The sequence below is a fragment of the Rhinatrema bivittatum genome, chromosome 10, assembly GCF_901001135.1.
Source record: "Rhinatrema bivittatum chromosome 10, aRhiBiv1.1, whole genome shotgun sequence".
In the NCBI taxonomy this organism is placed as follows: domain Eukaryota; kingdom Metazoa; phylum Chordata; class Amphibia; order Gymnophiona; family Rhinatrematidae; genus Rhinatrema; species Rhinatrema bivittatum.
In genome coordinates this window covers 57,406,037-57,433,949 of record NC_042624.1, presented here as the reverse complement: position 1 = coordinate 57,433,949, position 27,913 = coordinate 57,406,037, and the positions used below count along the sequence as shown (strand labels likewise).

Sequence of the window (27,913 nt, the reverse complement as noted above, 5' to 3'; positions counted from 1 at the left end):
CGAGCAGCCTGCCTCCGTTCCTTCCAAGGCCGCTCCGAAATCGGAGCGGCCTCGGAGGGAACTTTTCTCCCCCCCCCCCCCCCGACCTTTATTGAAGAAGTTACGCCTGCCTCTGGGCAGGCGTAACTTGTGCGCGCCGGCTCTCCATCCCCCGGCCCGGTGGCCGTTCCGGAGGCCTCTGTCCCGCTCCTGGAACACCCCCGGGCTGGCGCCCCGCCCTCGGAATGCCCATTTTTTCAAGCCCCGGGACTTAAGCGAGTCCCGGGGCTTGTACTCGCCGCCAAGCCTATGCAAGATAGGCTCGGTGCGCACAGGGGGACGCAGGGGTAGGTTTTTGGGGGTTGCACGCGTATCTTACGCGCGCAACCCTTTGAAAATCTACCCCTATATGAACATGAGAACTAGGCAATATAGTAAAAGCCTCATTGTCTGTCACCTAACCAACTGGAAAGCTCAACTGATTGACATCTAGCAGCATGGCTTTTTATTGCTCTAAAACATGTTTAAACAGAATGGCAAACAATATGAGGAAGCACAGTAGCTTTCTGTGTTATGTGCTCTGTCCATTCCTGCATCACCCCCCACCCAGGGAAATGACAAGAGAAGAGGTGTTTGATTAGGGAGCAGAGTAGCTTTGCTCTGCTCTGTTCTGTCCAATCCAGCATCACACTCCCTCTTTTCTTGTTCCCTGAAGGCTGCTGCTGGAAGCAGGAACCTCTCAGATAACCTGTAGATTTGATTAACTGGTATGGACTGTTCCTTATGCGTGCTGGATAATGGGGCTTTTGCTGTACATTAAAGGAAGGTTTTCAAAACAGACATAACTTTAACAAAAGATACTAGTCTCTTATTGTAAAAATGTTGTTGTAAATAAAATGATACAAAAATGTAATCCTATGACTAAGTTCATTGAACTAAAATTAACATTTTGAATAATTTAGCTACTACTACTTTAAGATGTATCTTAATACAGCTATATACAGAACCAAACTGCATGAGTCTTGGACTGTTCATCAGTGATTTCTATCTCTGCTTCACATGAATTTCTACATGAAATGAACTGAGAAAAAGCTTGTTTACCACTAATTAGCAAAACTACATTTTCATAAGAAACTGCTACTTCTCTCCTCAAACGAAAAAAGGCAGGAAAAGTTCCAAATTGCATTCCATTCAAAGATTGGGATCCTCAAATTCCACAGTTAGAAGTATGTCCTTCGCCTTAGTATCAGGTCAATACAGTAAAGTGCGGCCGCGGTTACCCTGCTCCTAACCCACTTTCTACTCACTTTTCGGCCGCGTTAGTCCAACCTGCGATACACAATCCCCTTTAACCCATTCTTACTGCCTCTTTAAATCACCGGGTAACCCCTTCCGCCTACGGCATGTATATTAGATGTAAACGATCTAATTAGCTATTCCCTCCCATACAGCAACGCGCGCCACGACTATCGCTTTTTTACCCTGCCGTTTTGCCACGCGTTTAACCTGCTAATTTACTGCCTACCCTTACCCCTGCGTTAGAGGCAGGGGTAAGGGTAGGCGGCAAACTTTCCCCCAGTCCCCGCTCACCTGCCCTGGCCGCATCCATGGGTGCTGGTCTCCGGGGCAGCCCCAGTCCTCTCTCACCTCCTCCCGAAGCAACGAAAGCGGAAAAGAAAAAGCGGAAAAAAAAAAAGTAGCAACGAAGCGACTTACTTTTCTTGCAGCCTTCCTCCGGAGACGGACCACGGCTCCCCTGCCTCCTGGAGGCAGCTGCCGGCGAAGATGGATGCCTGCACGGGCGAAAGCGGCCCCTGTGTGTGCAATTGGCCGCTCAAGACGTGACGTCACGCACGGCATGTGACGTCACGTCTTGAGCGGCCAATTGCACACTCAGGGGCCGCTTTCGCCTGTGCAGGCATCCATCTTCGCCGGCGGGGCCGCTTTCGCCACCGGCTGCCCCCTGGGAGGCAGGGGAGCCGCGGTGCGTCTCCGCTGATGTCCGTCTCCGGAGGAGGGCTGCAAGAAAAGTAAGTCGCTTCGTTGCTTTGCACTTTACGTGTTTCACCAGTCCTCTCTCCCCCCCTCCCTGCGCCTTGCTTCGGAAGGAGGGGAGAGAGGACTGGCAATCCCGAGCGTAGGAGAACCGTCCAGTTCCTGGTACCTGTCATTTGAAATGACAGATACCAGCGTGTCCGTGAAGCGTTAGGCCAGTGCACCCAGGATACTGTATAGCGTTCTATACAGTAAAATGGGTTGCGCGGGCCTAACGCTTCACGGACGCTTCTTGGACGCGGCTTGCATTTGCAAGCTATTTAAATACAGTATTGAGCGGTAGGTGAGCCGGACTGTGCATGCGGCAACTGCGGGTGCGCCCGGCACTAACGCAGCTCTTCCTACTGCTCCTTACTGTATCGGCCTGTATATGAGTGGTTAGATTTATCACATTTTAACTCTTGATATGAAGTGGCCGCATTCATCATACTGTGATTGACCTGAATTTAACATTCCATTTTCTAATTTCGAAAATAAATGTTTTATCACCTATGCCTACAGCACAGTAACTAAGAGAAGAAATACAACTTTAAAAAAAAATAATTTTAGGTTACATTCCTGAATTTAGTCAGTTTTTGGCTAAAAGCATTACAAATCAAGGATAACTGGATTCAATAAAAAATGCAGTCAGATTGCTGTGGAACCAAGGAATCAACCAGAAATATTAATGTCCATTAAGAGATCTACATTTTTCTCCAGAAATTGAATAAAATGGCACAATAGGATATATGGGCTTATAAATAATAAAATATATTTTTTGATACTAGCATAATACTAGTTTCATAGGGAGAAAACATTGCAGGAGATATTAACCTAAAAAAATATTCCAACTGCCTTTTGTTTGCTCTCCTTATATATAAAGTTTCTGGCAACAGTGTGCCATATACTGATAGTCAAATGTAGAAATGTCAGCTGTATTGTTGAACCCATGTAATGCAAATGTTTTGCTGTTAACTACACTTTAAATTTTCATATTTGCTCCTCTTTGCAGATATCAAACCAGCTAATGTGTTCATTACTGCCACTGGGGTAGTTAAGCTTGGAGACCTCGGCCTTGGGCGGTTCTTCAGCTCTAAAACTACAGCTGCACATTCTTTAGGTAGGGAACATTTCATATAAAATGGTTGGTATTGTATAGTTTCAACTAATTTCATGTGTTTCTTGTAAAGCCTTACTAACATAAGTATGCAGTATCCATTTTATTGAGAAATTGAGGTTTTCAGTGTTTTTGTTTTTTAATCTCTATCCTTTTAATTAAAGATGGATATGTATGTGAGCTCTAGTGCTTTATATTATGCTATACATGCTGGAAAGTCGTCATAAATTTATTTAAAGGATCTTAAAGCAGCTTTAGGCCTGTATCTAAAGACTCTGGATGTCCATCGTGGATTCACAGTTTTGCAATTGCTTTGGGCCTGGACCACGACGCATTCAGCAGGCTACTTTTGTGTTTGATGTCCCCTCAATCACTGGAGTACTGTGCCTAGAAGATGGAGGCCTTAAGGAAGACATTGAACTCTGCAAGACCGAGCAGTGGAGCTGCTCCTAGTCAAGAACTGGAGCATAGTCTGATTTCAGGCATAATAAATCAAGGTGGGAAATAGTTTCTCAATTGGATGTGCATCTCTTCTCTTGTGGCCAGAGGCACTTGCCACTGTATCTATTCTTTCTTTCATTCTCTGCCCTTTTCAGTCAAAGATCATCTTGGCACCTTTATACCATATCACTAGCAGGTGGAAGAAATTCCAATCTTTGTTTGGTATCCAAGCTTATGAAAGGACTATGGCATTCAGACTCCTGGTCAGTAAAACTCCAGTGCCTTGAGACCTCAGTGTAATCCTAGCTCAACTTATGAGTACTTTTTTTGAACTTCTAGAGTTGGTGGACTTGTTTCTCACCTGGAAAATGTTTCTCATGGCTGTCACTTTGACATGAAGAGTAAGAGCTACAGGCTCTGATTTCATATTCACCATACTTGCAATTTTTTCATAATTGGGTGGTACTACAGACCTACCCCAAATTCCTTTCTAAAGTGCGTTCCATATTAAGCTGTTATGCGTCGTACATTCTTTCTAGGACTTCATACACACAAAGGAGAACAAGCTCTTGCCTTGGACTGTAAGAGAACCCTAATGTATTACCTAAAGAAGACTCGACCTTGCCATCAAGCTTCTCAACTCTGTATCTTTTGATCCATGTGATATCCTTGGATGTCCCCAAGGTCATCGGAAACTGTGCCTTGCTTCTTCCTGGGCCCTGTGAGTCGCTATATCTGCTGCTGTTGCTATATTGCTATTTTGCACTAAGCACCACCCACTTTAAAACTGGAGATGATTTTTCTTCCTCTGAGTGTGCTCCATAGCGCTGAGCCTGCACCCATTGCACCTACCATGTGACATCATTGGAAGTCTAATAAGGAGGCAGTCGCCAAAGCATGCCATCACTGAAGGGACCCATAAATCTGTGGATTTGTGGTATGTGCAGAGTAATAGGTTGGTTTTCTCTCAAGAATTTAAGGGGTTGAATATTTACAAGATGTTCTAGGTTTGAAGAACAGATTGGTCTTTGTCTTTGTATGGTTTACAGTGTTGCTTGATGCAAGGTAGGAATGGTGAGTTAAAAGGAATAAGATTCATAAGATCTGAAGGTATATGACTAACGCCAGCAGCCCATTTAGACCTGAGGGGCAGGGTGATGTATAATCTTACATACCATGTACATCTGAGGATATTTTCCCTGTGCATCTATTTGAAAGCAGTATGAAGAGCATTAGTGATTGGATGCAAAAAAACGGGCTGGTGTTGAATGTTGCTAAGACATTATGGATTAGAAAGGAGCAGTCCCAAGATTGGTTTACAACTCTAGATTTTGGGGGCTCACAGATAAATGTAAGTGAGGCAAGAAATTAGGAATTATACTGGATTTGAAGCTAACTTTTAAGACCCATATTCTTAAGGTAGCAGAGTGCTTTTTATAAACTTGAAGCTATTAAAGCCAATTTCCAGATCTGTTTTGCATTTGCTGCTTTTTGAACCGCTGGACTACTGCAATAGCCTGCATATAGGAATGCTTTCTTAGCAGATGGAGGGCCCTGCAGCTAATCTAGCATGCAGCAGCTAGGCTGCTGGTTGGGGTAGGCTGTAGAGAACACATTACTCTTGTACTTGGTGGCCTTCATTGGCTCCCCATTTTATGGGGAGAGAAGTTTAAAGTTCTTATTGTCTTTGAATTGTTGAATGATGAGTCACCTTGCTCATGGATTGAAAAGCTGAAAAGTTATTTGCCAGGAAGAAAATTAAGGTATTCTGATATGCAGTTGTTAGACTTTGTCAGTAAAAGTTTGTAGGTTACAAGCAAAGCTCGCGAGGGTGTTCACAGTAGTGGCATCAACACTTTTGAATGCTTTCCCAGTTGAACTGTGGGCCATAAAGCACACATTTTTAGAAAGTAGCTAAAGGCACTGTATTTTAGTGAAGTTTATATGTAATCTTGATTTTATAATTTTAATTATTTTGTTTGGTGTTTTTGTTTGTCATGTATAACATCAAAACATAGTAATGACTGCAGATAAAGACCAGATGATGCATCCAGTCCACCCAGCAATTTGCTTATGATAGTATTTGCCGCTCCATGCAGGTTACCCCCATACAGAAATGTTACATTATTTCTTTCTTTATGCCTTTAGGGATCTGCGGTGTTTGTCCCATGCCCTTTTGAATTCATGAAGAAATATTTCCTGATATTGGTTCTCTTTCCCACTGGAGTTTAGTATCATGACCCCTAACTCTACTGTTTCCTTTCAGGGGAAAAGGTTTGAAGTTTGTGCTTCGTTAATACCTATCTGAAGGTCTGTATCATATCTTCGCTGAAACCCCCCCCCCCCCCCCCCCCCCCCCCCCAACCATTTAGGTTACCTTTCTCTGGACTGTTTCCATCCTGTCCTATCCTTTTTGAGATACGATCTCCAGAACTGAACCACAGTACTCTAGGTGAGGCCTCACCAGGGATCTGTACAAGGACATTATCACTTCCCTTTTTCTGCTAGTTATTCTTCTCTATGCAGCCCAGCACTTTTTTGGCTTTAGCTACTGCCTTGTCACCTTTGTTGTGCTCCATACTGAAACTATGGAATACAAGATATTTTGAATAAATCCCAATAGATTGGAATAGGACCTTGTCAAATTAACTTTCCCATTGCCTAGTACTCTGTATTTCTTATTGTTATGCATTAGCTGGCTTGCATATTCTGTCAAGACTCAAGTAAGAGCCATGGCAACTTCTGTGGCTCATCTCAGGGCCACTTCTATGGAAAGCATATGTAAAGCTGCTACTTAGTCAGCTGTGTGCACCTTTACAACACACTGAACAGTGAACAGCATGACCCAAGAAGTCAGTAATTTTGGACAAGCAGTTACGGCACAGCCTGTTTACGCAGTATTCCACTGTCCGCTTGGTGGATCCAAATTCTTTAAGTGCTTCAGCAATGCAGACCTCAGTTTGGGACTCCCCATGCATAATGGCTAATTCATGCCTGTTTGGATTACTTTTTTCTATATAAGACAAACTGTAGGTACACCATGTTAAGTCTCATATTAGGAGTTGCCATACAGAAAAAGGATGTTTGCGTCATTGTGGGCAATACTTTGAAATCCTTGGCTCGGTGTATGACGGCAGTCAAAAAAGCAAATAAAATGTTAGGAATTATTAGGAAAGAAATGGAAAAAGTATTATAATACTTCTATCTCTGCATGGTGAGACCGCATCTGGAGTACTATGTATAAATTTGGTCACTGCATCTCAAAGGTATAGCTGACCTGGAAAAGGTAAGAGAGGCAACCAGTATGATAAAGGGGATAGAACTCCTCCCCTATGAGAAATGGTTAGAGGTTAAGGCTGTTAAGCTTGGAGAAGAGATGACTGAGGAGAGATAATAGAGGTCTCTAAAATTGAGTGGAATAGAATGGCTAAATGGGAACTGGTTGCTCTTTGTATATAGTCTTTCTGACTCCCTTTCCTTCCCTTCCTTGCATCAGGGCCTCAACATTATCATAATTAACTGTGTCCAAGAACAATCTTTCACTGGTGCCTTGTTAAAGTCCACTGAAACCAGTGTTCCACTTCATTGAAGGAAGCCCACTGGTATCGTATCAGAGTTCCCTGGTTTTTAGTATATAAAAAAAAAACAACTTGTGTGAAAGGAGAGCGTATTTGGCTGAAGCATAAGACATTGAGTCTTAAGGGACAATTTCATCTTGCATGTATGAACTATGGAACTGCTTCTTTAAACTGGTAAAAAACCCAAAACAAAACAGTATAGTTGATGGGTTGCTTCAGCTTAAGTTTCAATATCGATTGTGAACAATTTGCTATTTATTGTACTGAAAAGGTTGTGGGACCTAGGACACTTTCTGAGATGCCAAAGTTGGAAGTCTGAAAAAACCTTTATTCGCTGGAAACACTTTTCGGTTGTGATCAAATTGAAATCCTTTGGTTTTTTTTGACCCATGCTCATCTTGAATCATCTATAATTTAAAAGCCCAATTCTTGGATATTACTAAAACAGTAAATTTATCTTTAACTGAAGGGTTTTTTAAAGCATTGATTATCCAAATTAAGAAGAAAGGAAACTTATCTGCTGATTTAGCCTCTAGTGTTAGACCAATTTCAAATTTACCAGCTTTGTCTAAAGTACTAGATAAAACTCTCTCAAAAAAGGTTTTGACAAGGATTTCAATATTTTGCATTCAAATCAGTGTAGTTTTTCATGCTCATCATAGCACAAAAACCATAGGGTTAATATTGAAAGGCAAGTCTTGTATCTAAGTCAACCAGATAGCTATATCTGGCTAATTTAGATGGGATATTCAGCCACATGGCTATGTGACTGAATATCCCCATTAAAGGCACTACTTAGATGGATAAATCTTATCCGTCTAAGTTTACACAGAAACAGAGAAATGACGGCAGAAGACCAATAGGCCCATCCAGTCTGCCCAGTAAGCTTTCACACTTATTTTCTCATCCTTATCTGTTACTCCAACCGCTGAGTTCAGGGCCCTTATTGGTGGCTTTTTGATTCTGATTTCCTTCCACCCCTGTGATGTAGTGTTGGAGCTGCATCAAAGTGAAGTATAAGGCTTAATGTTTGAGGGTAATAACCGTCGTATCAAGCAGTTTAGACCTGCTATTGAGAATTGCTGGAATTAGAAAAAAGAAATGAGATGTATTTAATTCACAACAAAAATATACAATAATAGCCTGAAATGTTTAAGGGGACAAAAGAAATAGGAAAATCTGTCACTTATCAATACTTGCTCATTATAACGTGCTCATTATAACTTGCTCATTAATACGTGCTCATTATAACCTAAACCTTCAGCATTACCTGTAACCAGTTCATCCCAATATCATCCAGGAATCCCTCCAGTTGACTAGGATCTAGAAAAACAAACCTAGCTTCACCCAACCTCACAAAACATTTACAGGGATACTGTAACAAAGCTGACAGTGCCAAAACCCTTGATCTCTTTAATAAAAATATTTTGTCTCAACTGAGTAAAACATACATACTAAATCAGGAAATAACTTTTGAGCCAAGAAATCATTTTTCATTGGTATGAAAAAAAAACCCCATTTTCATTATTTAATACCTTATCAGGTTCAAGAGCATAGGTAACAAGTAGTGTTGCCTAGGTACAAACCTCTTGTGACAGCTGTAAAGTCGTCAAATCCAGGGCAGTTGTGGGGCCCCCATACACTCAGGTGATCCCATCCCTCCTTCTCCAGTACCCCTTGCTGTAAGATAGAAAGCCTTAGTAACCAGAAGGAACAGACTCAGCGGACTCAGCTGGCACATTTAACAATGCAATATAAAATCTTTTCAACATCTCAATAGGAGCCAACATAGTAGATTTAGGAAGATTCAAAAAAGTAGAGCTTCAGTCTCCTGTAATAATTCTCAAGGTATTCTAATTTACTATGTAAAGAATCCTTATCGCAAACTAAAGCAACATCACAATCTCATAAGTCTTTAACGCCAAACTAGCCAATTTGTCTGCATGGACCTGCAGGTCAATCCACAGAAACAGGAACTTTATCTCCAGTTCTCTTGTAGATAGACTTTTGCAAACGTTACTCATTAGAACTTGCTCATATCCTTTAATGGAATCCCATAGCATCTTCAATGTAATTGGAGGTGATTTCACAAAAAACTTAGTCTAGAAACTCCAAAGGCACTAGAGGAACCAGCCCCCCCCCTCCCCAACCCAGCCTTGATAGCTCTCTAGTCTAGATGTAGATGCAGGACCCCTACCCATCATAGGAAGCTAGCCCCATGACATCTCCAGAAAAATAGGATGTTGCCCTAGGGCTTGCATATAATCCAGACTTAACATTGGGAAGAGTAGTACATCAGGGATTAATACAAAAAAACAAAAATCCTTTCCAATGCAGTGACTGCTTCACTAATCAGACCCCATTGATAAAGATACTGGATGCATAAAACCCTTGATCAAGGATTGCGACATGGGGATGGAGGACACAGTTCCTAAAGTGAGGATCCTAACAGCTCCCTTCCCCCCCCCCCCCCCCCCCCCCCCCCCCCCCAATATTCAGCCCTGAACTAGAAAAATTCAAGAAAAGGGGAAACTGTATTCACAGTCCCAACATGGTGCCCCAAAATCTCCTCTATTTAGGTCACATCCATTGTTACCTGTTTGGCACACAACTTTGGTTCTGCATCGCACCATGCTGTTTTTAATGGCCCTTGCAGCACCTTTTGATTACATTGGATGCTGCAGACCCAGGTGAGGGATTCCACCATTGTTGGAACTGAAAGAAGTCTGGACCTGAAGAAAGTGGCTGGAGGTGTTTGCCTGCAGCTGTTCCCTTAGTTATGCAAATTGTAATATGCTTCTGTGTGTTTCAGATGGTGATCAGTTGAAAGGTGAATTTACTTTGTGTCCGGTAGCTAATCATCCGTATACCCTTCCAATTGTATGTTCCTCTGTATTGATTCTGAGATGTTAATGTGCATTTTATCCTAGGAGGAGTAGAATAAAGATAAAAGCTTCAAATTTGTATGAAGCAAATGTTTGTGAAAGAAATGTTCCTCTTTGATGTGCGGTTTCTCCGAAGACAAGCAGGATGTTAGTCCTCACACATGGGTGACATTAGATGGAACCCAACATGCAAAACTGTCAGTTTCTAGAAACTTTGACTAGACACACTGAGCATGCCCAGCATCCCCTTTACCACGCAGGGTCCCTCTTCAGTCTTTTTTTTTTTTTTTTCTGCGGAGCTGACAGCATTGCGGTTGGATTGACCTCTAAAACCTTTGGCTTTTTGCCTAATGGAAAACCTTTTTTGCGGTTTTTTGCTCTCTTCAAAAGTCTGTCGCCGGGTCTCTCGGTACCTCTCTTTAGTGACCCCAATCACGATTTTTGGCGTTCGGGTAAATTTTCTTTTGTAGTCGCCCCCCCCCATGATGGCGGTCCCTTGACAGTTTTTTCAATTGATGCCCACTGTCATTGTTTTGTCTTTTTCCCAATTGTTTCGTCCGTCATGGCTGCATCTGGCTTCTGCAGATGCCTCCAGTGCCCGAGAATCGTGTTGATCACCAGTCCTCATGAGGTTTGCATCCTCTGCCTGGGGGCATCGCATGACCTCCGGAGATGCTGCTTGTGCACCTAGATGACCCCGAAGGGATATTGGCTTTGACTGGACAAGATGGGCAACCTCTTTGGGTTGAAGTCCGAGGCACTGGAGGACCTTGGAGCTGCACCAATGGACACATGCCATCAACATCGGCAGGACCGTCAGTTCTGTTGTGGTGGCTGGTGGATAAGGGCACTGGAGACCAACCGTGGTCTGTCTCTCTTCTGGGCTGAGGACATCAAGGTTCATTGTCCTAGACCTCTGCACCAGGGAAAGCCCGGGCCAAGCATTGTGGTAAGACAAGCATCGGCACTGGTCATTGTTGATGCACAGGGACGCATCGGCTCTTACTGCAGTGCCCCTGAAGCGGCCCCGTATTGACGAGTGACAAACCTCTGCCTGTGGTCCGTAACTATCTCCACCAGTCCTGGGGCCAGTCGCTGATCCTCCTTGCAGGTCTGAGGAAGATCTGGACACCCCTCCTGACTCCCACTCAGGGTTGGCATTGGCAACATTTGAGGAGGAGCTAGAGTGTCGAGTCCAGCTGGCAATGGATTGAGAGCTGCAGGGCTTCAGTCCATGGTATAGGAGCTGGTGCTGCCCAGGCTTGTACTGCTTCTGAGAAACTGTGTGCTCATCTATACCTTACCAACCCAGCTGATCTGTGCCTGGGATAGTATCTGTGCCCTGTCAGGGCACAGAGACCTCCCCTTACCTATATGATGTTTGTCACTGGTTCCTCCTCCAAAGAAGCTCTGTCAAGGTCAGTAGTCCTCAACTAGTTCCACGTGTGCCCTCACCTCTGGATGTTGGCTGAGCACCTAGGGCCCCATCCACTGTAGTGTGCAGTGAGGATGAGGGTCCCTATGAGCCCTGGGGGATGATCAGACTGAATCCTCAGAGGATTTGGATGATGTCCTTTCATGTCCTTTCATACCCTTCTCCTACAGAGGAGCGGAGGAAGTCTCCCGCATGAGGACTTGACCTTTGCAGGGTTTCAGGGCAATGGCTGAGACTATCCCATTCCAGCTTCTGACTGAAGACATCAGGCACAAAATGCTTGAGGTTCTTCAGATCATGGAGCCTCCTAAAGGAGATAGTGGCAGTCTCAGTAGATGAGATCCTTATGGAGTTTTTGCTGAGGATTTGGGAACACCTTACTGTGCCTCCCATAAATAAGAAGGTGGACGGGGATTTACAGTTTCCAAAAGGCTGCTGGATTTGATAAACATCAGCTGCTCCACCAATTGGTGGTGATTGAATCCACCCTCAAGAGGGCCAAGCGCTCTTGGACCACTCATTGGTGCCGTCAGGGAAGGACCACAGAGCTTTGGATGCTCTTGGGAGGAAGGTGTTCCAAGGCACCATGCTAATTGCCTGCATAGCTGCCTACCAGCTCTACATGTATCAATACTTGTGGGACTTCTGGAAGCAGGTGCAGGAGGTGGCTGAGCAGCTACCTCTACAGCAGCAAAACACCCTCATGTCAATGGTGCACAAGGGTTTGGAGTGTGGAAAACACAAGGTCCAACCAACTTACAATATTTTCGAAACGGCATAAAGGGTCTCTGCAGAGGGAATAGAAACTCAGACTGGCATGTCTGCAGGCCTCAGATCTCAGACCAGAGGTACAGGAATGACTCGCTTATGTGAAGGATGCTGTGGCCCAACTTGGAGACCACCATGAAACTCTCCTCCAGCACTCTGGACCAGTTATCCTCATCCAGGAGGCTATCAAGGCAGGGGTCCAGGAAGTCTTTCACCAGAGAAGTACTATCCTTGCCATCTGTATTCCATATACTCCATCAGAGCTCCCTTGGCCATTCCAGCCAGCTCCTCGGTAAACTCCAGGATTGGGGTTTTGACTGGGCTGTAGGGAGTATAAGCCAGTTGCTGTACCTGGGACGATGGACCCTCCAGTCGGGGCAGGCTGCAGTTCTTTGCGAACCAGTGGCTCAGTGTAACCTCGGACCAGTGGATTTTATCCATAGTCTGCAAGGGGTACCAATTAAACCTATTGGGTATCCCACCAGATTGCCCTCCGAGCCTATTTTGGGGGCCAGTAGGAGACAGAGCTCTTCTTCCTCTTAACAGCCAGAGTGGTCGAGCCTGTACCACCAGGGCAAAGAGTGCGGGGATTCTACTACAGGTACTTCCTGATTCCAAAGAAACAGGAGGATGCAGTCCCATCCTAAACCTGAGGGCTTTGAGCAAGCTTCTAAGAAAACAAAAGTTCAAGATGGTTTCCCTGGGTACCTTGATCCCCCACCTTTTGCAAGAAGGGGACTCACTATGCTCCCTTGCCTTAACGGATGCATACACCCATATTGATCTTCCCCAATTACAAGAAGTATCTTCGATTTGTGGTGGGGAAACAGCACTTCCAGTACCTGGTGTTGCCATTCGGGTTTGCATCCGCCCCACAATTCTTCATGAAATGCCTGGCTATGGTGGCGGCACACCTATGTAGATTGGGAGTGCATGTTTTCCCGTATCTGGACAATTGATTGGTCAAAAGCATGTCTCAGGCAGGGGCTATCCAGTCCATGCACTTCACCGTCCTGGTGTTGGAGTCAATAGGGTTCATTCTCAACTCCCAAAGTTCCATCTCAGTCCATCACCTCAATTGGACCTCACCGGAGTCCTGATTGACACAGCTGCACCAGAAGGCCGTCGCTCTAGCGATCGTTGCTACAGAAGTGCGATAGAGCCAGCAGGTATATGTTGAGGCTGTTCAGCCCCATGGCCACCACAGTCTGTCACTCCCTTGGCATGCTTACATATGCACAGCGCCCAATGGATGCTGAGGTTGCAGTGGTGCCAAGCCACTCAGTGTCCAGGATTGCTTTTTCTCCAGGACTTTATCCTGGTTGTGGGTACTTTCCAATCGGAAATGGGGACTTTAATTTCGGAGTCTTCTTACTCAAATTATGCTAACCATGGATGCATCTACCCTGGGGTGGGGAGCTCTTGAAGATGGACTTAGCACCCAGGGACTGTGGTCTGCTCAGGAATGTTCTTGTCAAATCAACTTCCTAGAGCTTTGGGTGATCAAGTACACACTATAGGCTTTCAGAGATTGGCTGTCCAACAAAGTTATCCTGATCCAGATAAACAACCAAGTAGCTATGTGGTATGTCAACAAGCATGAAGGCATGGGATCATACTTCCTGTGTCAGGAAGCAGTCTAGATTTGGTCCTGGGCCCTGGACCATGGGATGGTGCTCAGGACCATGTACCTGGCCAGAATGGAGAACATGATAGCGAACAGGCTGTCAAGTTTTAGACCTCACGAGTGGTCTCTGGACAAGGGGGGAGCCCAGATGTGGGTATGTTCATGTTCCCTTCCAACTGGAAGGTGCCTTGGTTCTGCTTCCTGTCCATGTCCGATGGCAAACCAGCCTCGGAAGCCCTTTCCCATCATTGGGGTGAGGTCTTCTGTATGTGTATCCTCTGATTTCCTTAGTGGTGAAGACTCTTGAAGCTTTGAGAGGACAGGGGGACAATGATCCTCATATCCCCTCATTGGCAGAGACATCTCTGGTGTCCACTCCTGCAGGAGTTGTCCATCCGGAAACTGATTAGTCCAGGGACTTCCCTGGATCTCATCATGCAGGATCAGGGCAGGCTGCGGCATCCCAACCTCCAGGCCTTGTCACTCACAGCCTGGATGTTGAGCGGTTAATCTTCACAGCTACTTGATCTTTCTGATGATGTCTCGGGTCCTGGTGGCTTCCAGAAAGCCTTCCACTAGAAAGTACTATGGACTGATGTAGAGGGGGTTTTCCATGTGGTGTGAGAAGGCCCTATATCATTCTCCTGCCCCACACAAAAACTGCTTGACTACCTTCTACACCTGTCTGAGGCTGGCTTAAAAACAAATGCCGTTAGAGTTCATTTTAGTGTGATTGGCGCATACCACCACGGTTTAGATGGTACGCCCATTTCTGTACAGCCCATAGTTGTATGTTTCATGTAGGCCTGCTTCAGTTGAAGCCTTCCCTAAGGCCTCCCGCTGTGTCTTCTTAGCTCAGTTGATGAACTTCTTTTGAGCTGCTGCGCATCTGTGACCTAAAGTACCTGACCTGGAAGGTCATATTTTTGGCAGCAGTCACTTCAGCGCACAGGGGTCAGCAAGCTCCAGGCCTTAGTGACTTATCTACCTTATACCAAGTTCTGTCATGACAAGTGGTCTTGTACACACACCCTAAGTTCCTGCCTAAGTGGTGACTGATTTCCATCTTAACCAGTCAATAGTCCTCCCAATATTCTTTCCCAGACCCCATTTGCATCAAGGAGAACGAGCTTGGATTGCAAGCGAGCCTTAGCCTTCTACCTGGAGCGACAGAAGCCCCTAGACAGTCCACCCAACTTTTTATTTCTTTTGATAGGAATAGGTTGGGGTTGCTGTTGCCAAACAGAAAACGTCCAATTGACTAGCAGATTGCATCTCCTTCTGTTATGCCCAGGTGGGACTGCATCTTGGGGATCATGTCAAGGCTCATTTTGTCAGTCATGGCAGTGTCGGTGGCCCACTTGTGAACAGTTCCCGTGGAGGTCTGCATGGCTGCAATGTGGAGTTCACGCCACACATTCACATCCCATTACTGTCTGGATAGGGATGGCTGACGTGACAGTATGTTTGGCCAGTCTGTCCTCCAAAACCTGAGGCATAGAACTAAACTCTTCCAACCTAGGTTCTGTTGTTTGGGTTCAGGCTGGCCCCACCTTTAACAGCACAGGCGGTGGTGTGACAGTTGCTACCTGGTTAGGTGTGTGTTTGTGTTGGAGAGCAGCCTGTAACTAGGTATTTATCCATGTGTGAGGAATGCCATCCTGCTTGTCCTTGGAAAAAGCAGTTGCTTACCTCTAGCAGGTGTTCTCAGAGGACAGCAGGATGTTGGTCCTCATGAAACCCACCCACCACCTTGCAGAGTTGGGTTTCTCCTATTTTTTTATTTTATCGTAATTCTGTTACAAAACTAAAGTGGGGGACTCCATGTGGATGTGTGGTATAGGGCATGCTGGTCATGCACAGTGTGCCTAGTCAAAGTTTCTAGAAACTTTGACTAGGCACACTGAACTTGACATGTTTTTCTGTACCTGGCTCCATCTGTTACCCATGTGTGAGGACTAACATCCTGCAGTCCTCAGAACACTGTTACAGGTAAACAACTCTGCTTTTGCTGATAAGTGAGTGGCCAACCAAAGTGTACATTATGCACAACACCTTTTTTTTTTTTTTTTCAACTTCATATATGCAACACTTTTTAAGCTCCTGTATGCCATTGTTAGTTCCTTCTAAATGTAAATGTTTCTTGACATTAAAATTAATGTATTTGTTTTTCCTGTACTTATCCTTTTTTTTTTCCCACCGAATATTGACATCGAGCCATTTAGGTAGTTTGGAATATATTTAAATAAGGCAGCTTGGAGACTGAAATGTGTGAAGCAATATTGGATTTTTCTATTTGTTTGAGGAGTTCTCTCATGTGGAGAGTGCTCCACTCAGTTCCAGATACTGTTGCTGTCAGAAGAGCAATACCACATACCCAGGAAAGAATGATCTGGATCATGCATGTTGTAATAAATCTAATGTATTATATGACTCATCTATGTTTGGTATTAAGCCATACATATATTTGTGCTTGAAATAGGGGTTTTAATTGTGGCTTTTAATGCTTCCAAAACTTGAAATTAAAAAATTCTTTTAATCTGAAGTTCTTGAATTTTTGTTTGCATTGTAGGCTATTATGAAGTATTTGCTTTGCTTTGGTTTTTACTATTTTTAAAACTTTGTTTTGCACACCTAGCAATATCCAAAACTGCATGTTTAAAGATAGCATTCCAAGGGGACCACGTGACCTGATGAGCGGGTAGGCTGCAGCCAGACCGTGCTCAGTCTCCCCCGCCAAAAAGCTATTCAATACAGTCATTCCCATTGAAACTGTGGCGTCCACGACCAAACCTGATCCACTCCAGACAACTCTCGAAGCTTTTTTTTACCAGCTGCGACTCTGGGATGGTGGCCAAGCCGCAAAGGAGAGAAAAAGTTGTGAGCCGGCAAATCGAGGGTAAGATGGCCACCAGACTCCCGAGCCCAACGCATCTGCAGACCAACCGGATCTGGTGGGGGAGGTCACACAAGCCGTGGTGCAGGCATTGGAGCCCTGCTTCTCGGATCTTGCTCAGAAGATCAGTACCGGCAATGAAACATTGCAGGAAATAAAAAAATCAAGTCGCAGACGGGCAGCAGAGAATCGCTGATGTAGAAAATGAAACTCAAAATCTGTTGCAAAAGCAGGAACGGATGGTGAAACAAATCACTGCCCTAGAAACCAAGGTGGAGGACCTTGAAAATAGATCGAGGAGGAACAATTTAAGGTTTGTGGGGATACCAGAATCTGTCCCAGAAAGGGACCTAGTTAAAATCTTAGAAACATGGCTCGTGCTGGAACTAGGCCTAGCAGACCTTGCTGGCAAATCTGACTGTTGAAAGAGTGCACAGATTGGGGTTAAAAAATCGGATGCCACGAAACCCAGAGTGGTGATGGCGAGGTTTTCTAATTTTTGCCACAAAACAATACTGCAAGCAGCAAGGTGCCACTCTGGTCTAGCCTATGAAGGGAGTAAGATAATGATTTTCCAGGATTACTCCACAGCGCTATCCGCCAAACGCAGGGAATTCTCACCTATCTGTTCTGACCTCTTCAATAGGAAGATAAAGTTTATGCTGTAATACCCAGCCTGGCTCAGGCTGGAACATAATGGCGCTTGGTGCAATTTTGAATCAGTGGAGGAGGTCCAACACTTTATTACTGGAACCCTGGACTCTAGGTGAAGTGTCACCTCAGTGTCATTATCTGTTTCGTGCCTACTAGGATCATTTTCACTGTTCTGGTATCTCTGTTCTGTTTATGCTGTTACAACTGTTGGAAAGGTTTTCAATATTGCTATGTGTTTAATACTTTAACATGTTTTCCACCAGCGGGGGAGCCAGTAGGTCATGCAGGTGGTCTCATGCCTCCGTTATATGGAGGATACTGGCAATAGTAGAGGGAGGGGGGAGTTTTTTTTTGGGGGGGTGGGGACCTGGAGGAGCGAAGTGGTCTCCCGTGTGTGTAACAAGCTAGCAGTGGCTAGAATCCTTATCTCTGAGTTTATTACTAATCCTTGTCTCAATAAGCATCGCCTTGGCCCAAACGGATGCGCTCCCAGGCTGGGGTGGGGGCGTCTCCCAAGGGCTCCAAAATTGTATTTCTTTTTCATTTTACTGAACCCTCTCACTAGAGGCTATGGCCGATAGACTAAGATGCATATCGTGGAACGTAGCTGGTATAGGGTCCCCGGTAAAAAGGGCAAAAATATTGCAGTCCCTCGGATGACACAAGGCAAAAGTAGCATTTTTGCAGGAGACGCATTTAACTGCTGCAGAAAGTGAGAAACACGTTCGAGACTGGGTGGTCACTGTGTATTATTCCCCTGCCCAGAATAAAAAGGTGGGTGTAGCAATTTTATTTGGGAAAAAGTGTTCCAGGATGCCCACATAATATCAGATGCCAACGGCTGCTGCGTTTTGGTAACAGGGAAATTGTTTGGCACAGAGTTCACTCTATGCAGTGTCTATGCGTCAAACTCATACCAGCACAATTTCTTTACAACCCTAGTACAACTGATCACGCTACACAAGAGGTTTAGTATTTATCTCAGGGGATTTTAATCAAGTGATGGACCCTGCATTGGACTGTTCAAACCCAGGGGCCCGTTTGAAGACATTTATACATAAGTGGCTCTCATATGTGTCATGACCTGCAATTAGGGGACCTATGGCGCCTCTTGCATCCCGAACAACGGGATTACTCGCATATAACCCGTGCCCATACCTCTATGTCCAGAATAGACTACATCCTAGTAGCCCCACAATGTTTTAACAAAATTGGGATAGCGGAGATTGGACCGGAAGAATGCTTCGACCATGCTATGATATGGGTAGATGCCAGGATAGGGGGCCCTATACAAACACAACCCAGATGGTGCTTTCCAGTGCATCTCTCAGAAGTCAGAGGCTTGCTTTAAAGCTTATATCCAGGAAAAATGGAAGGATTACACGCACCACAATTCACAACACCAGGACAATCCCACATTATTTTGGGAGGCTAGTAAAGCCACAATGAGAGGTGAAATCATTGCCTATGTAATTCGGCAGAGGAAGCTTGCAAGTAAACAACTAGTGGACTTGAGGAAAGCAGTTCAAGTGGCGAGAAGGAAGTTCATAGGGCAGCCTACTAGCCAATCTAAACAGAACTCCTGAGATTTGCTAAATACATTATTAAATTGCTACATACATCGTAGGACGCAACAAGATATCCTTCTATATTCCCATAAATTGCATAGATTTGGTAACAAAATGGGCAAATTGCTGGCAAATCAGGTTCGAGCACAACGGGGAACGGCCTTTATTGCAGCCCTTACAGATACCGAGGGGATGCGACACACCTCTGGCTCACGTATTTGTGAGATATTCCGGAAGTTCTATGAGAAACTATATACAGCTGAATCTCACCCGCAAGCAAAGGAAGCAGAGCAGAGTTTTTTAGAACATTATCTTTACCCACCCTTACTTAATGACCAGCTGCATTTCCTGAATGTCCCTATTACTGAGCAGGAAATTTGGGAAAATATTGGGTCCAGTTAATCTCATAAAGCACCCGGTCCAGCCGGCTTAAATGCTGATTATTATAAATTGTTGAGGGCTCAGCTTCGTACCCCTTGAAACATTTCTTCTCAGCAGTCTCTACTGGGGGCTTTACTAAAGATGCCACTACAGCATATATTACGGTACTCCTCAAGGGTGGCAAGGATCCCTTGAATCCTGCTTCATATAGACCCATATCGCTCCTTAATTATGACGTCAAATTATATGCTAGGATACTAGCTTCCAGATTGAGTGGAATATTACCTCATTTGATATCTGATAGCCAAGTTGGTTTTGTACAGAGAAGGAAGGCCTGCAGACATCTTCTGCAATTGTGGATAGCCATGATGCATTGTAAATCACGTGATATCCCAGCCCTCGCAGTGGGATTTGACACGGGAAAAGCGTTTGATAGTGGCCTGGGATTGTTTAATGTCTTGGAGAAATTTGGATTTCAAGGGCCTACCGTATTTTACAGAATATAGCTCAATTATATCAGCATCTGCAATCTATCATTGTAGCCAATGGCTTTGCGCTCCAAAGGGGCATTCGACAGGGGTGCCCCTTATCCCCATTGCTGTACATTCTCTTTAGATCCCCCCCTTCTTAGGGCCATGAATGCGGATGTGGGAATCCAAGGCTTGCAGGTGGGAGATACTAGTTTCAAGGTGGCAGCTTTTGCAGACTATGTGCTTGTGTTTGTGGTGAATCTAATCACTTCCTTACCCTGGGTTTTAGAGCTTCAGGCTCAGTTTGGCCAATTTTCTGGTTTAAAAATGAATACTGATAAATCAGAGGCCATTGATGTCACGGGGCGAATCAGGGAGATCTGGCCAGGGGCTTTCCCCTTGCGATGGGTTGCCACTACCATGAAGTACTTGGGGATCCACATACCAGTTGATATTTCTACTCTATACTCTGTTAATCTTACCCCACTGCTTACCAAGACAAAACAGAGATTAAAGGACTGGATGGCGTTACCCTTGTCTATATTGGGGCGAATACAGCTTTTTAAGATTATTGAACTACCAAAGTGGTTATACTTCCACATGCTGCCGGTATGGATCCCGTGCCCACAGATAACGGACCTCCACAAAGCACTTCAAGGCTTCCTGTCGCGGAACAAGAAAGCACATATAAGTCTGAACCTGCTCATGTGTCCTTTCTCGGAAGGCAGTCTGACATGCCCCAATCTACATACGTACAGTGTTGCCAATCTACTCTGTCACCTCCGAGACTGAATAGGACCAACTGATATTCTAATTCCAAAAGATTTACTTCAGGCTTGGTGCAAACCTTTTGATTTGAACAATCTCCTCGTAGCTCCCAGAGTTGCACTGCCACTGCACATCAGGGACTTTCTATACTTCAGGGCATGTCTTACTGTGTGGAAAAGCTTGTGCTCACAGTTACATGTCTCATGGCGAACGCTCTCATGTGCGACATTCGTGGGGCTCCCAAGTTTTCACCCGGGCTGGGAAACTTTGGCTTTCATCCAATGGAAAAATGCCAGCTTTACTCATGTTCATCAACTCTACGATCAAACAGGGAGTCGACTCCATTCTTTCATGGAACTACAAACCCGCTATGGGATTCCACAGGCAACTTTCTTTGCATATCTTCAGATTCGGCACTTCCTTCAAGCCTGGACAGGACACTCCACCTTGGTAGTCTATTCAGATACCTTGAACGGTTTTTTTGCTCCAGAAACGCAAGCTGTGACCTGCTCTCTTATGGTGAAAAAACTTCTCCCTCTGGCTATCTTAGATCAGCTCACACAATTGGCAGATATATGGTCTCGAGAGTTACATAGCCCAATCACCCCGCTTCAACTTTCACAATGTTTTAAGACTATAGCGCAATATGTTGAAAATGTGCAATTGCGGGAAACACAATACAAATTTCTTCATAGAATCCATATCCCCCATCATTGTCGAATAAATGGAAAAAAAACAGACTCGTTGACATGCCTTAAATGCGCGGAAGAAATGGCAACTTTGCGCCACAACTTTTGGGATTGTGCTCTCATTCAAAGTTTCTGGACTAAGATCCTGAAATACCTTGGATGCCTCCTTCTTATGGACATACCCAGGGATCCTAGACTGTTTATTGCATTTTCTTAATGAACTGATGCCAGGGATGAAGCATCACGCTCAACGAAGATTTCTAGACAAAGTACTCCTGCTGGCCAAACAAACAATTCTCACACAGTGGCTTGCTAAAAACCCACCATCGATCACACAATGGTGACTAAAGCTTCACAGGTTGGCTGTCTATGAACACTTATCAGTAAAAAAAAACCTGTTTCTCATCGTCGATATGACCTTTACTTGGACATTTGGAATCCATATTTACTATCCCTCAGTCCATGGGCACGTAGTACGATTTTGGATGTTTCCCGCTGATCCTCGGATAACTAGACCCAGGTGGATTCTGTGCTTCATTCATTCAACAATGTCAGGAGCTAGAACTTGTAACACCCATGCGGCTTCATCATCGCCCCGTTACCTGGCAACCTGTGTCTTCCAATGCACAAAATATTGGTGGCCTTGTTTGAGATGCTACGTGACACCACGAGCCTCTACCCTTGCCACCGTGGATACTATTATGCCGCCTCCTGCTACATCACAAGAGTACTGAGACTCCGGCCTTAGAATCCCAGTAATTGTGGTTCTATATATCATAGGCCTGTTGTAGAGGTTGGTTTCATGGACTTATAGCAACTAATGAACTATGGCATTGTGAAGAACTATGACATTATACTCTATGGCTATGGACAACCACAGATGCGCTCGGGATGGCTTTTTGGGCGGGGGGGAGGGGTGGGATGAAAGATGAAGAATACGGTTGCAAGGTTCTCTACCACCACTGGACAGCTGGGTGTGCTTTCAAAATTGTACAATTGTACTGTTGTACACCAAATACTTCAGGATTGATGATTTTGTCACTGGACCTTGTACTGACATGATTCTCTTTTGTTTTTGTTGTTATTGGTAAATTGATAAAGATTTAAAAAAAAACAAAACATTCAAAAAATGACTTTCAATTGTAGGAGTAGGTTCAGTATCCCTTGCATATTTGGCATTTCTTGGATTATATTTTTTCCATAGGATGTTGATTTCTACTCTTCCAGCAATGTTATATATGGTACCAAAATACAATATTCTTTTGGCTCAACAAAATATCAATTTGCATTATACTTGACAAAATTGTATGCTAAAATGTACCCAGACTAGTTGGTAATGTGGGGGAGGGGGAAGAGGATTATTCTACATATTTGTGTGCGCACATATGCATTAGCCCACAAATATGCATTGTTTGATTTTAAAATTTGTATAAACATTTTCTATTTGGTGTGTTTTTCTTATTTTAAGAGACAACTTTGTGCATTTCTCAAATTTAAATTCTCTCCAATGCCAGGAAATATGAAAAACGGGCTGTATTTATGCATTTTCAGAATTTTTCACAGATGTATTGGAGTCATAAGAGACAAGGGCTGAATTAGAACAATTTTTTCCCAGTTTATTCTGATTTCATATTCATTGAAAAGTGTGTACTCAGATTACATGCAAGCTGTCATCAAAATTTTCCATATTGAATGTACACACAACAGATGGATTTTTTCAGATTACTGTTGAAATTTGAAAAGTTGTTTTGCATTTCTGATTTGAGCTTGTACACATGTTGCCCAATTTCAGGTATTTTAAAGTACTGCCCAGAATGATACTTAATGCAACATGAGCTTTATGGCTAGAAATTTTTCTTAAGCAGCAGCCTAAGTTTGCAGTCAGAAAAACATCTGCAGCTTTTCATAAAGATTTGGACATGCACAGCAGGAAATCCACACAACACTGGAGAAAATACTAATCAGATTTTTGTATGTCATCTGAGGTTGTTTTTCTCCAGGTATCTGCTAATTTTTCTTTATGCTTTTTTGTATCAAAATCACAATCTTTCATCGGTTTCTTGCACATTTCTCTTTTCCTTCTTACTATTTCTAATCAAGCATTTTACCCATTGAAATTTTCTAAACTTTTTTCATTGCTTTACTAGACCATCCATATTAAGGGGCCAGTATAATAATCTGAGCATTAACTGTGTGCTTAAATTCAGCACAGTTTAACATGCAAGCCAATTTTTTTTAAAACTCCCAATGCAGTAAGCTAATGATATGCTAATGCATTCATGATTTAAAAATGCACACAAACTGGAAAATATGCACAAAGAAAAGGCTTAGTGCACAGAAAGCATTTTTTGTGCATATAAACCATGTTTTGTGCATCTATGTGCATAAATTGTTCTATGCCTAAATCCTGAGTAACTTGACTTAGGCACACAGTTTTGTGCTCCAAATTCATGTTGTGCTCTTAATTTGCGTGCAGAGACCTGTAATCATGATTTATATACAGAAAATCTTCTTTGTGCATACAACACGTTTTCTGCACATAAAATCCCAATTATGAGCGCATATACTCATAGTCTAAGCAATAAAATTACAGGTCTGCAGGCCATAATGGTAGAGGTGGACTTGGACATTGTTGCTATTGTAGTGACATGGTTCAGTGAATCTCATAATTGGGATACAGTCATACCAGGCTATAACCTAAACAGATTAAAAACAGCAAAATGGGGAATCAATTCTTTTGCCAAACTGGTACCTCTTCTATAGGTAATAACCACTCTTAGGTTATAACTCAAACCGTGAGTAGGTGCCGTGTTAATTTATGTACAGCTGTTAATTTTTTTTTAACTTTTATTAAACTTTTAATTTTTATGCAAGTCTTGTTGGTTGATCTTGTTAATTACTTATTAAGTGAAAATTATGCAACTCTCCCAGTGTGAATCTGCTTAACTTTCAAGAATGTTGAAACTCATAGCGCTTATCTTATTGAACGCTGTAAGTTGTTACTTTTGTAATCAAAGTTTTCTTATTTGATAGTTGAGACTCATGCCCTTCCTTGACTCATGCCCGCCCAATACTGGCAGTGTTTCGATGCGTGGCGTCTGCATCAGGGGCTGGAGAGCTAGATGAGGAACATCGAATGCAGACAATATAATAACCAAAAACCAGAGTAAAGGCAATATATTATAGGTAACTTTCTTGTTGCAGCGTCTCTTTACCTAACTGCCGCCTTTCATGTCGGACAGCTTTAATCATTACTGCTTGCCAATCTAAATGGCTATTGTCCAATCACATTCTTTATTAGAAGTAGTACCCGCCTCCTGAATTAAATCGCCACATTTCTTCCGGTTCAGTCTTTAAAATGCGCTGTCTCTGCGTACTAGAGAAAATTGTATTGAATCAGTTGAATTACTATGTTGAAAAAAAGGTTACGTGAATGACGGAACGGAGATGTTAATGAGTTTCCGATTTGTTTTGAGATCTTTGGTTGTGAGACATGAAAATAAACATTGAAACTGGAGTTTCCCAAGGCTCCGCACTATCGGCGACACTCTTCAACATTTATCTTCTCCCGATATGCCACTTCCTCTCAAACCTTAAACTGATTCACTTCATATATGCTGATGACATCCAAATACTTATCCCAATACACAAATCTCTGGAAGACACTTACAAAAAAACAGCCAACTACCTCACCAAAATAAAGCAACTACTAACCAACATGAGACTTATCCTAAACATTGATAAGAGAGAAATAATCAGGCTGGATAGGAAGAACAACCCTACGCACATACCACCACTCAACATAATGAATCAAATGACGGCAGTCTCCCCTGTCACCCATGCCCGCAACCTAGGAGTCATAATTGACAAGAAACTATCATTCAAGAGCCACATCTCCACAAAAATCAGACTGATATCAAACTCCTAATCCTACAACACCTAAAACCTTTCCTTTCCCCCAACGACTTGAGAACAGTCCTCCAACTACTCATCTTCTCCAACCTGGATTACTTGCAACTCCCTGCTATTCAACTTACCTCTCACCACCATACGACCTCTCCAAATCCTTCAAATACAGCAGCCAGAGTACTCACAGGAACGAAAAAATACGATCACATTACTCCAACTCTCATCTCACTACACTGACTCCCAATAAAATACAGGATAGACTGCAAAATACTATCCATAATACACAAAATAATTTAGGAAAAACAAACAAATTGGGTAAGTGCATCCATAAAACTCCACTCACCAAACCGAAATCTCCGTTCAGCTAACAAAGGTCTATTAAAAATTCCACCTTCTCGTCACAAACTTACCTCAACTCGGAAGAGAGCCATATTCCTAGGAAGCCCAAAACTATGGAACGCCTTCCTAACTGAACTGAGAACACAAAACTTAAAAACCTTCAAAAAAGAACTAAAAACTTGGATGTTCACCAAAGCCTACCGGGTGTTTCCCTCCCTACCAGCCCATATAAATATACAGAACCAATCCAAAGCAAGTAAGTTAACCTGTACAATTCAACAACCAAACTATGGTTAGAACGACTAAGATAACTATGTTAACAAGCATCTGAATTTTAGGACACTGTTAAACATCGAAACTTTGTAAACCGTTGTAATGGCGAAACTGAACGACGATATATAAAACTCGATAGATAAATAAAAATAAACATGCAGTTCTGGTGGTTCCGCACTGGTCAGACCAAGGGTCCATCAAGCCCAGCATCCTGTTTCCACCAGTGGTCAATCCAGGCCATAAGAACCTGGCAAGTACCCGAAAACTAAGTCAATTCCATGTTACTGTTGCTAGCAATAGCAGTGGCTATTTTCTAAGTGAACTTAATAGCAGGTAATGGACTTCTCCTCCAAGAACTTATCCAATCCTTTTTTAAACACAGCTATACTAACTGCACTAACCACATCCTCTGGCAATAAATTCCAGAGTTTAATTGTGCGTTGAGTGAAAAAGAACTTTCTCCGATTAGTTTTAAATGTGCCACATGCTAACTTCATGGAGTGCCCCCTAGTCTTTCTATTATCCGAAAGAGTAAATATCAGATTCAAATTTACTTGTTCTATACCTCTCATGATTTTAAACACCGCTATCTTATCCCCCCTCAGCCGTCTCTTCTCCAAGCTGAAAAGTCCTAACCTCTTTAGTCTTTCCTCATAGGGGAGCTGTTCCATTCCCCTTATTATTTTGGTCGCCCTTCTTGATTATTCATCAGATTTTGATTCTCTGTCCAATTATATCTTAAAACAAAGGTTGAGGGAGTTAGGGATAGCAACAGTTTTCCAATGGTTCTGTTCATTTTTGGAAGGGTTTTTTCCAGCAGGTTACAGGTAGGAGAAGATAATTTATCCTGGAGCCTGGTTTCCTCCGGGGTTTCCCAGGGCTTTTCTCCCCTGTGTTTTTAAATCTGTATTTGCTCCCTTTTTGTTGGTTGCTGCAGGAATTAGGTGTTTATTTTATGGTATATGCAGATGACGACATTCAGCTGGTTTTTTTTTTCAATTGAGGGGTCAATTGAGGATACAGTTGAATTTATTCAAAGGGTACTTACTACAATAAGACTGGATGTGTAAGAACAGATTGTTAAATGTATCCAAGACAGAATTCATGGGTATTATGAGAGAGGTTGGGGATACTATGCAAATGCAGTTTTGGATGGGGCATCTCTTCCTGTTTCTAGTATAGTAAAGGATTTGGGAGTGTGCTTGGACTCAATTTTCTTTCTGGCTCCAGTTACAGGCAATAGAGTGAGAGCTTGTATTTTAAAGTTTAGGAAATTGCAGCATTTGAATTTAGGACTATCCTACCAGCATTCGTATTCTCTGCTTTAGACTATTGTAATGCTTTTTATATAGGGTTACCTAAATGTTATCTACAAGCTCTACAATTAGTATTAAATGCAGCCGTTCACCTGCTTACTGGGACCCCTCTCAGAGAACATATTAGTCGAATATTGAGGAAATTACATTGATTCCTTATTCAGAGTTAAATTCAAATTGATAACATTTAAAATATTACATGGAGAAGGCCTGGTGTACTTAAGGTTAATTTTGTGGTACACACCTCAGCATGCACTGAGGTCAGTACTTTTTTATTAAAATATGCCTGGGGTTAGCAGGGCCAAATTACAAGGAACAGGGCTTTTTCATGAGCAGCCCCAGTTTTCTGGAAAAAGCTCCTGGCAAGTATTTGGCAGATGTTAAGATAAGCAGTTTCAAAAGCAGGTTAAAGCTTTTAATTTAGTTTTAAATGTTTGTTTTAGATATTCTAATTTTGATTTTTGTTTTGCCTGTAATTATGTATGTTATAGGAACTGCCCAGAACAGATTTTGGTAATTGAGTGGGGTAGAAATTTTATGAATAAGTTAAAGGAATCCAGGAAAGAATTGGGAATCAAAAGGTCAAGTGAAAGAATTGTCAGAGGTAAAGCAAGGTAACAAAACATTTTTCAAATATATCTGAGAAAGGAGGAAGGCCAGAGGATGTATTGTAAAAATTGAAATGAGACAAGGAATGGGGTGTAGAGAGAGATGAAGAAATTGCGCAAAAAAAAAACAAAACCCCAAAAACTACAGTTCAGAGAAAAGCAAACAAAATGGTGTGGA

At 43.1% G+C, this 27,913-nt stretch overlaps 1 protein-coding gene across 3 annotated transcripts in view; it reads left to right on the top strand.

Annotated features, from left to right (window-relative positions):
* NEK7 (NIMA related kinase 7) overlaps positions 1-27,913 on the top strand; it is a 227,890-nt gene that overhangs the window by 138,399 nt on the left and 61,578 nt on the right. For all 3 annotated transcript variants that reach the window (XM_029617705.1, XM_029617703.1, XM_029617704.1), the window contains one exon: positions 3,026-3,133. In XM_029617705.1, the coding sequence (XP_029473565.1) occupies positions 3,026-3,133 (108 nt within the window). The remainder of the gene's footprint in view (positions 1-3,025; positions 3,134-27,913) is intronic.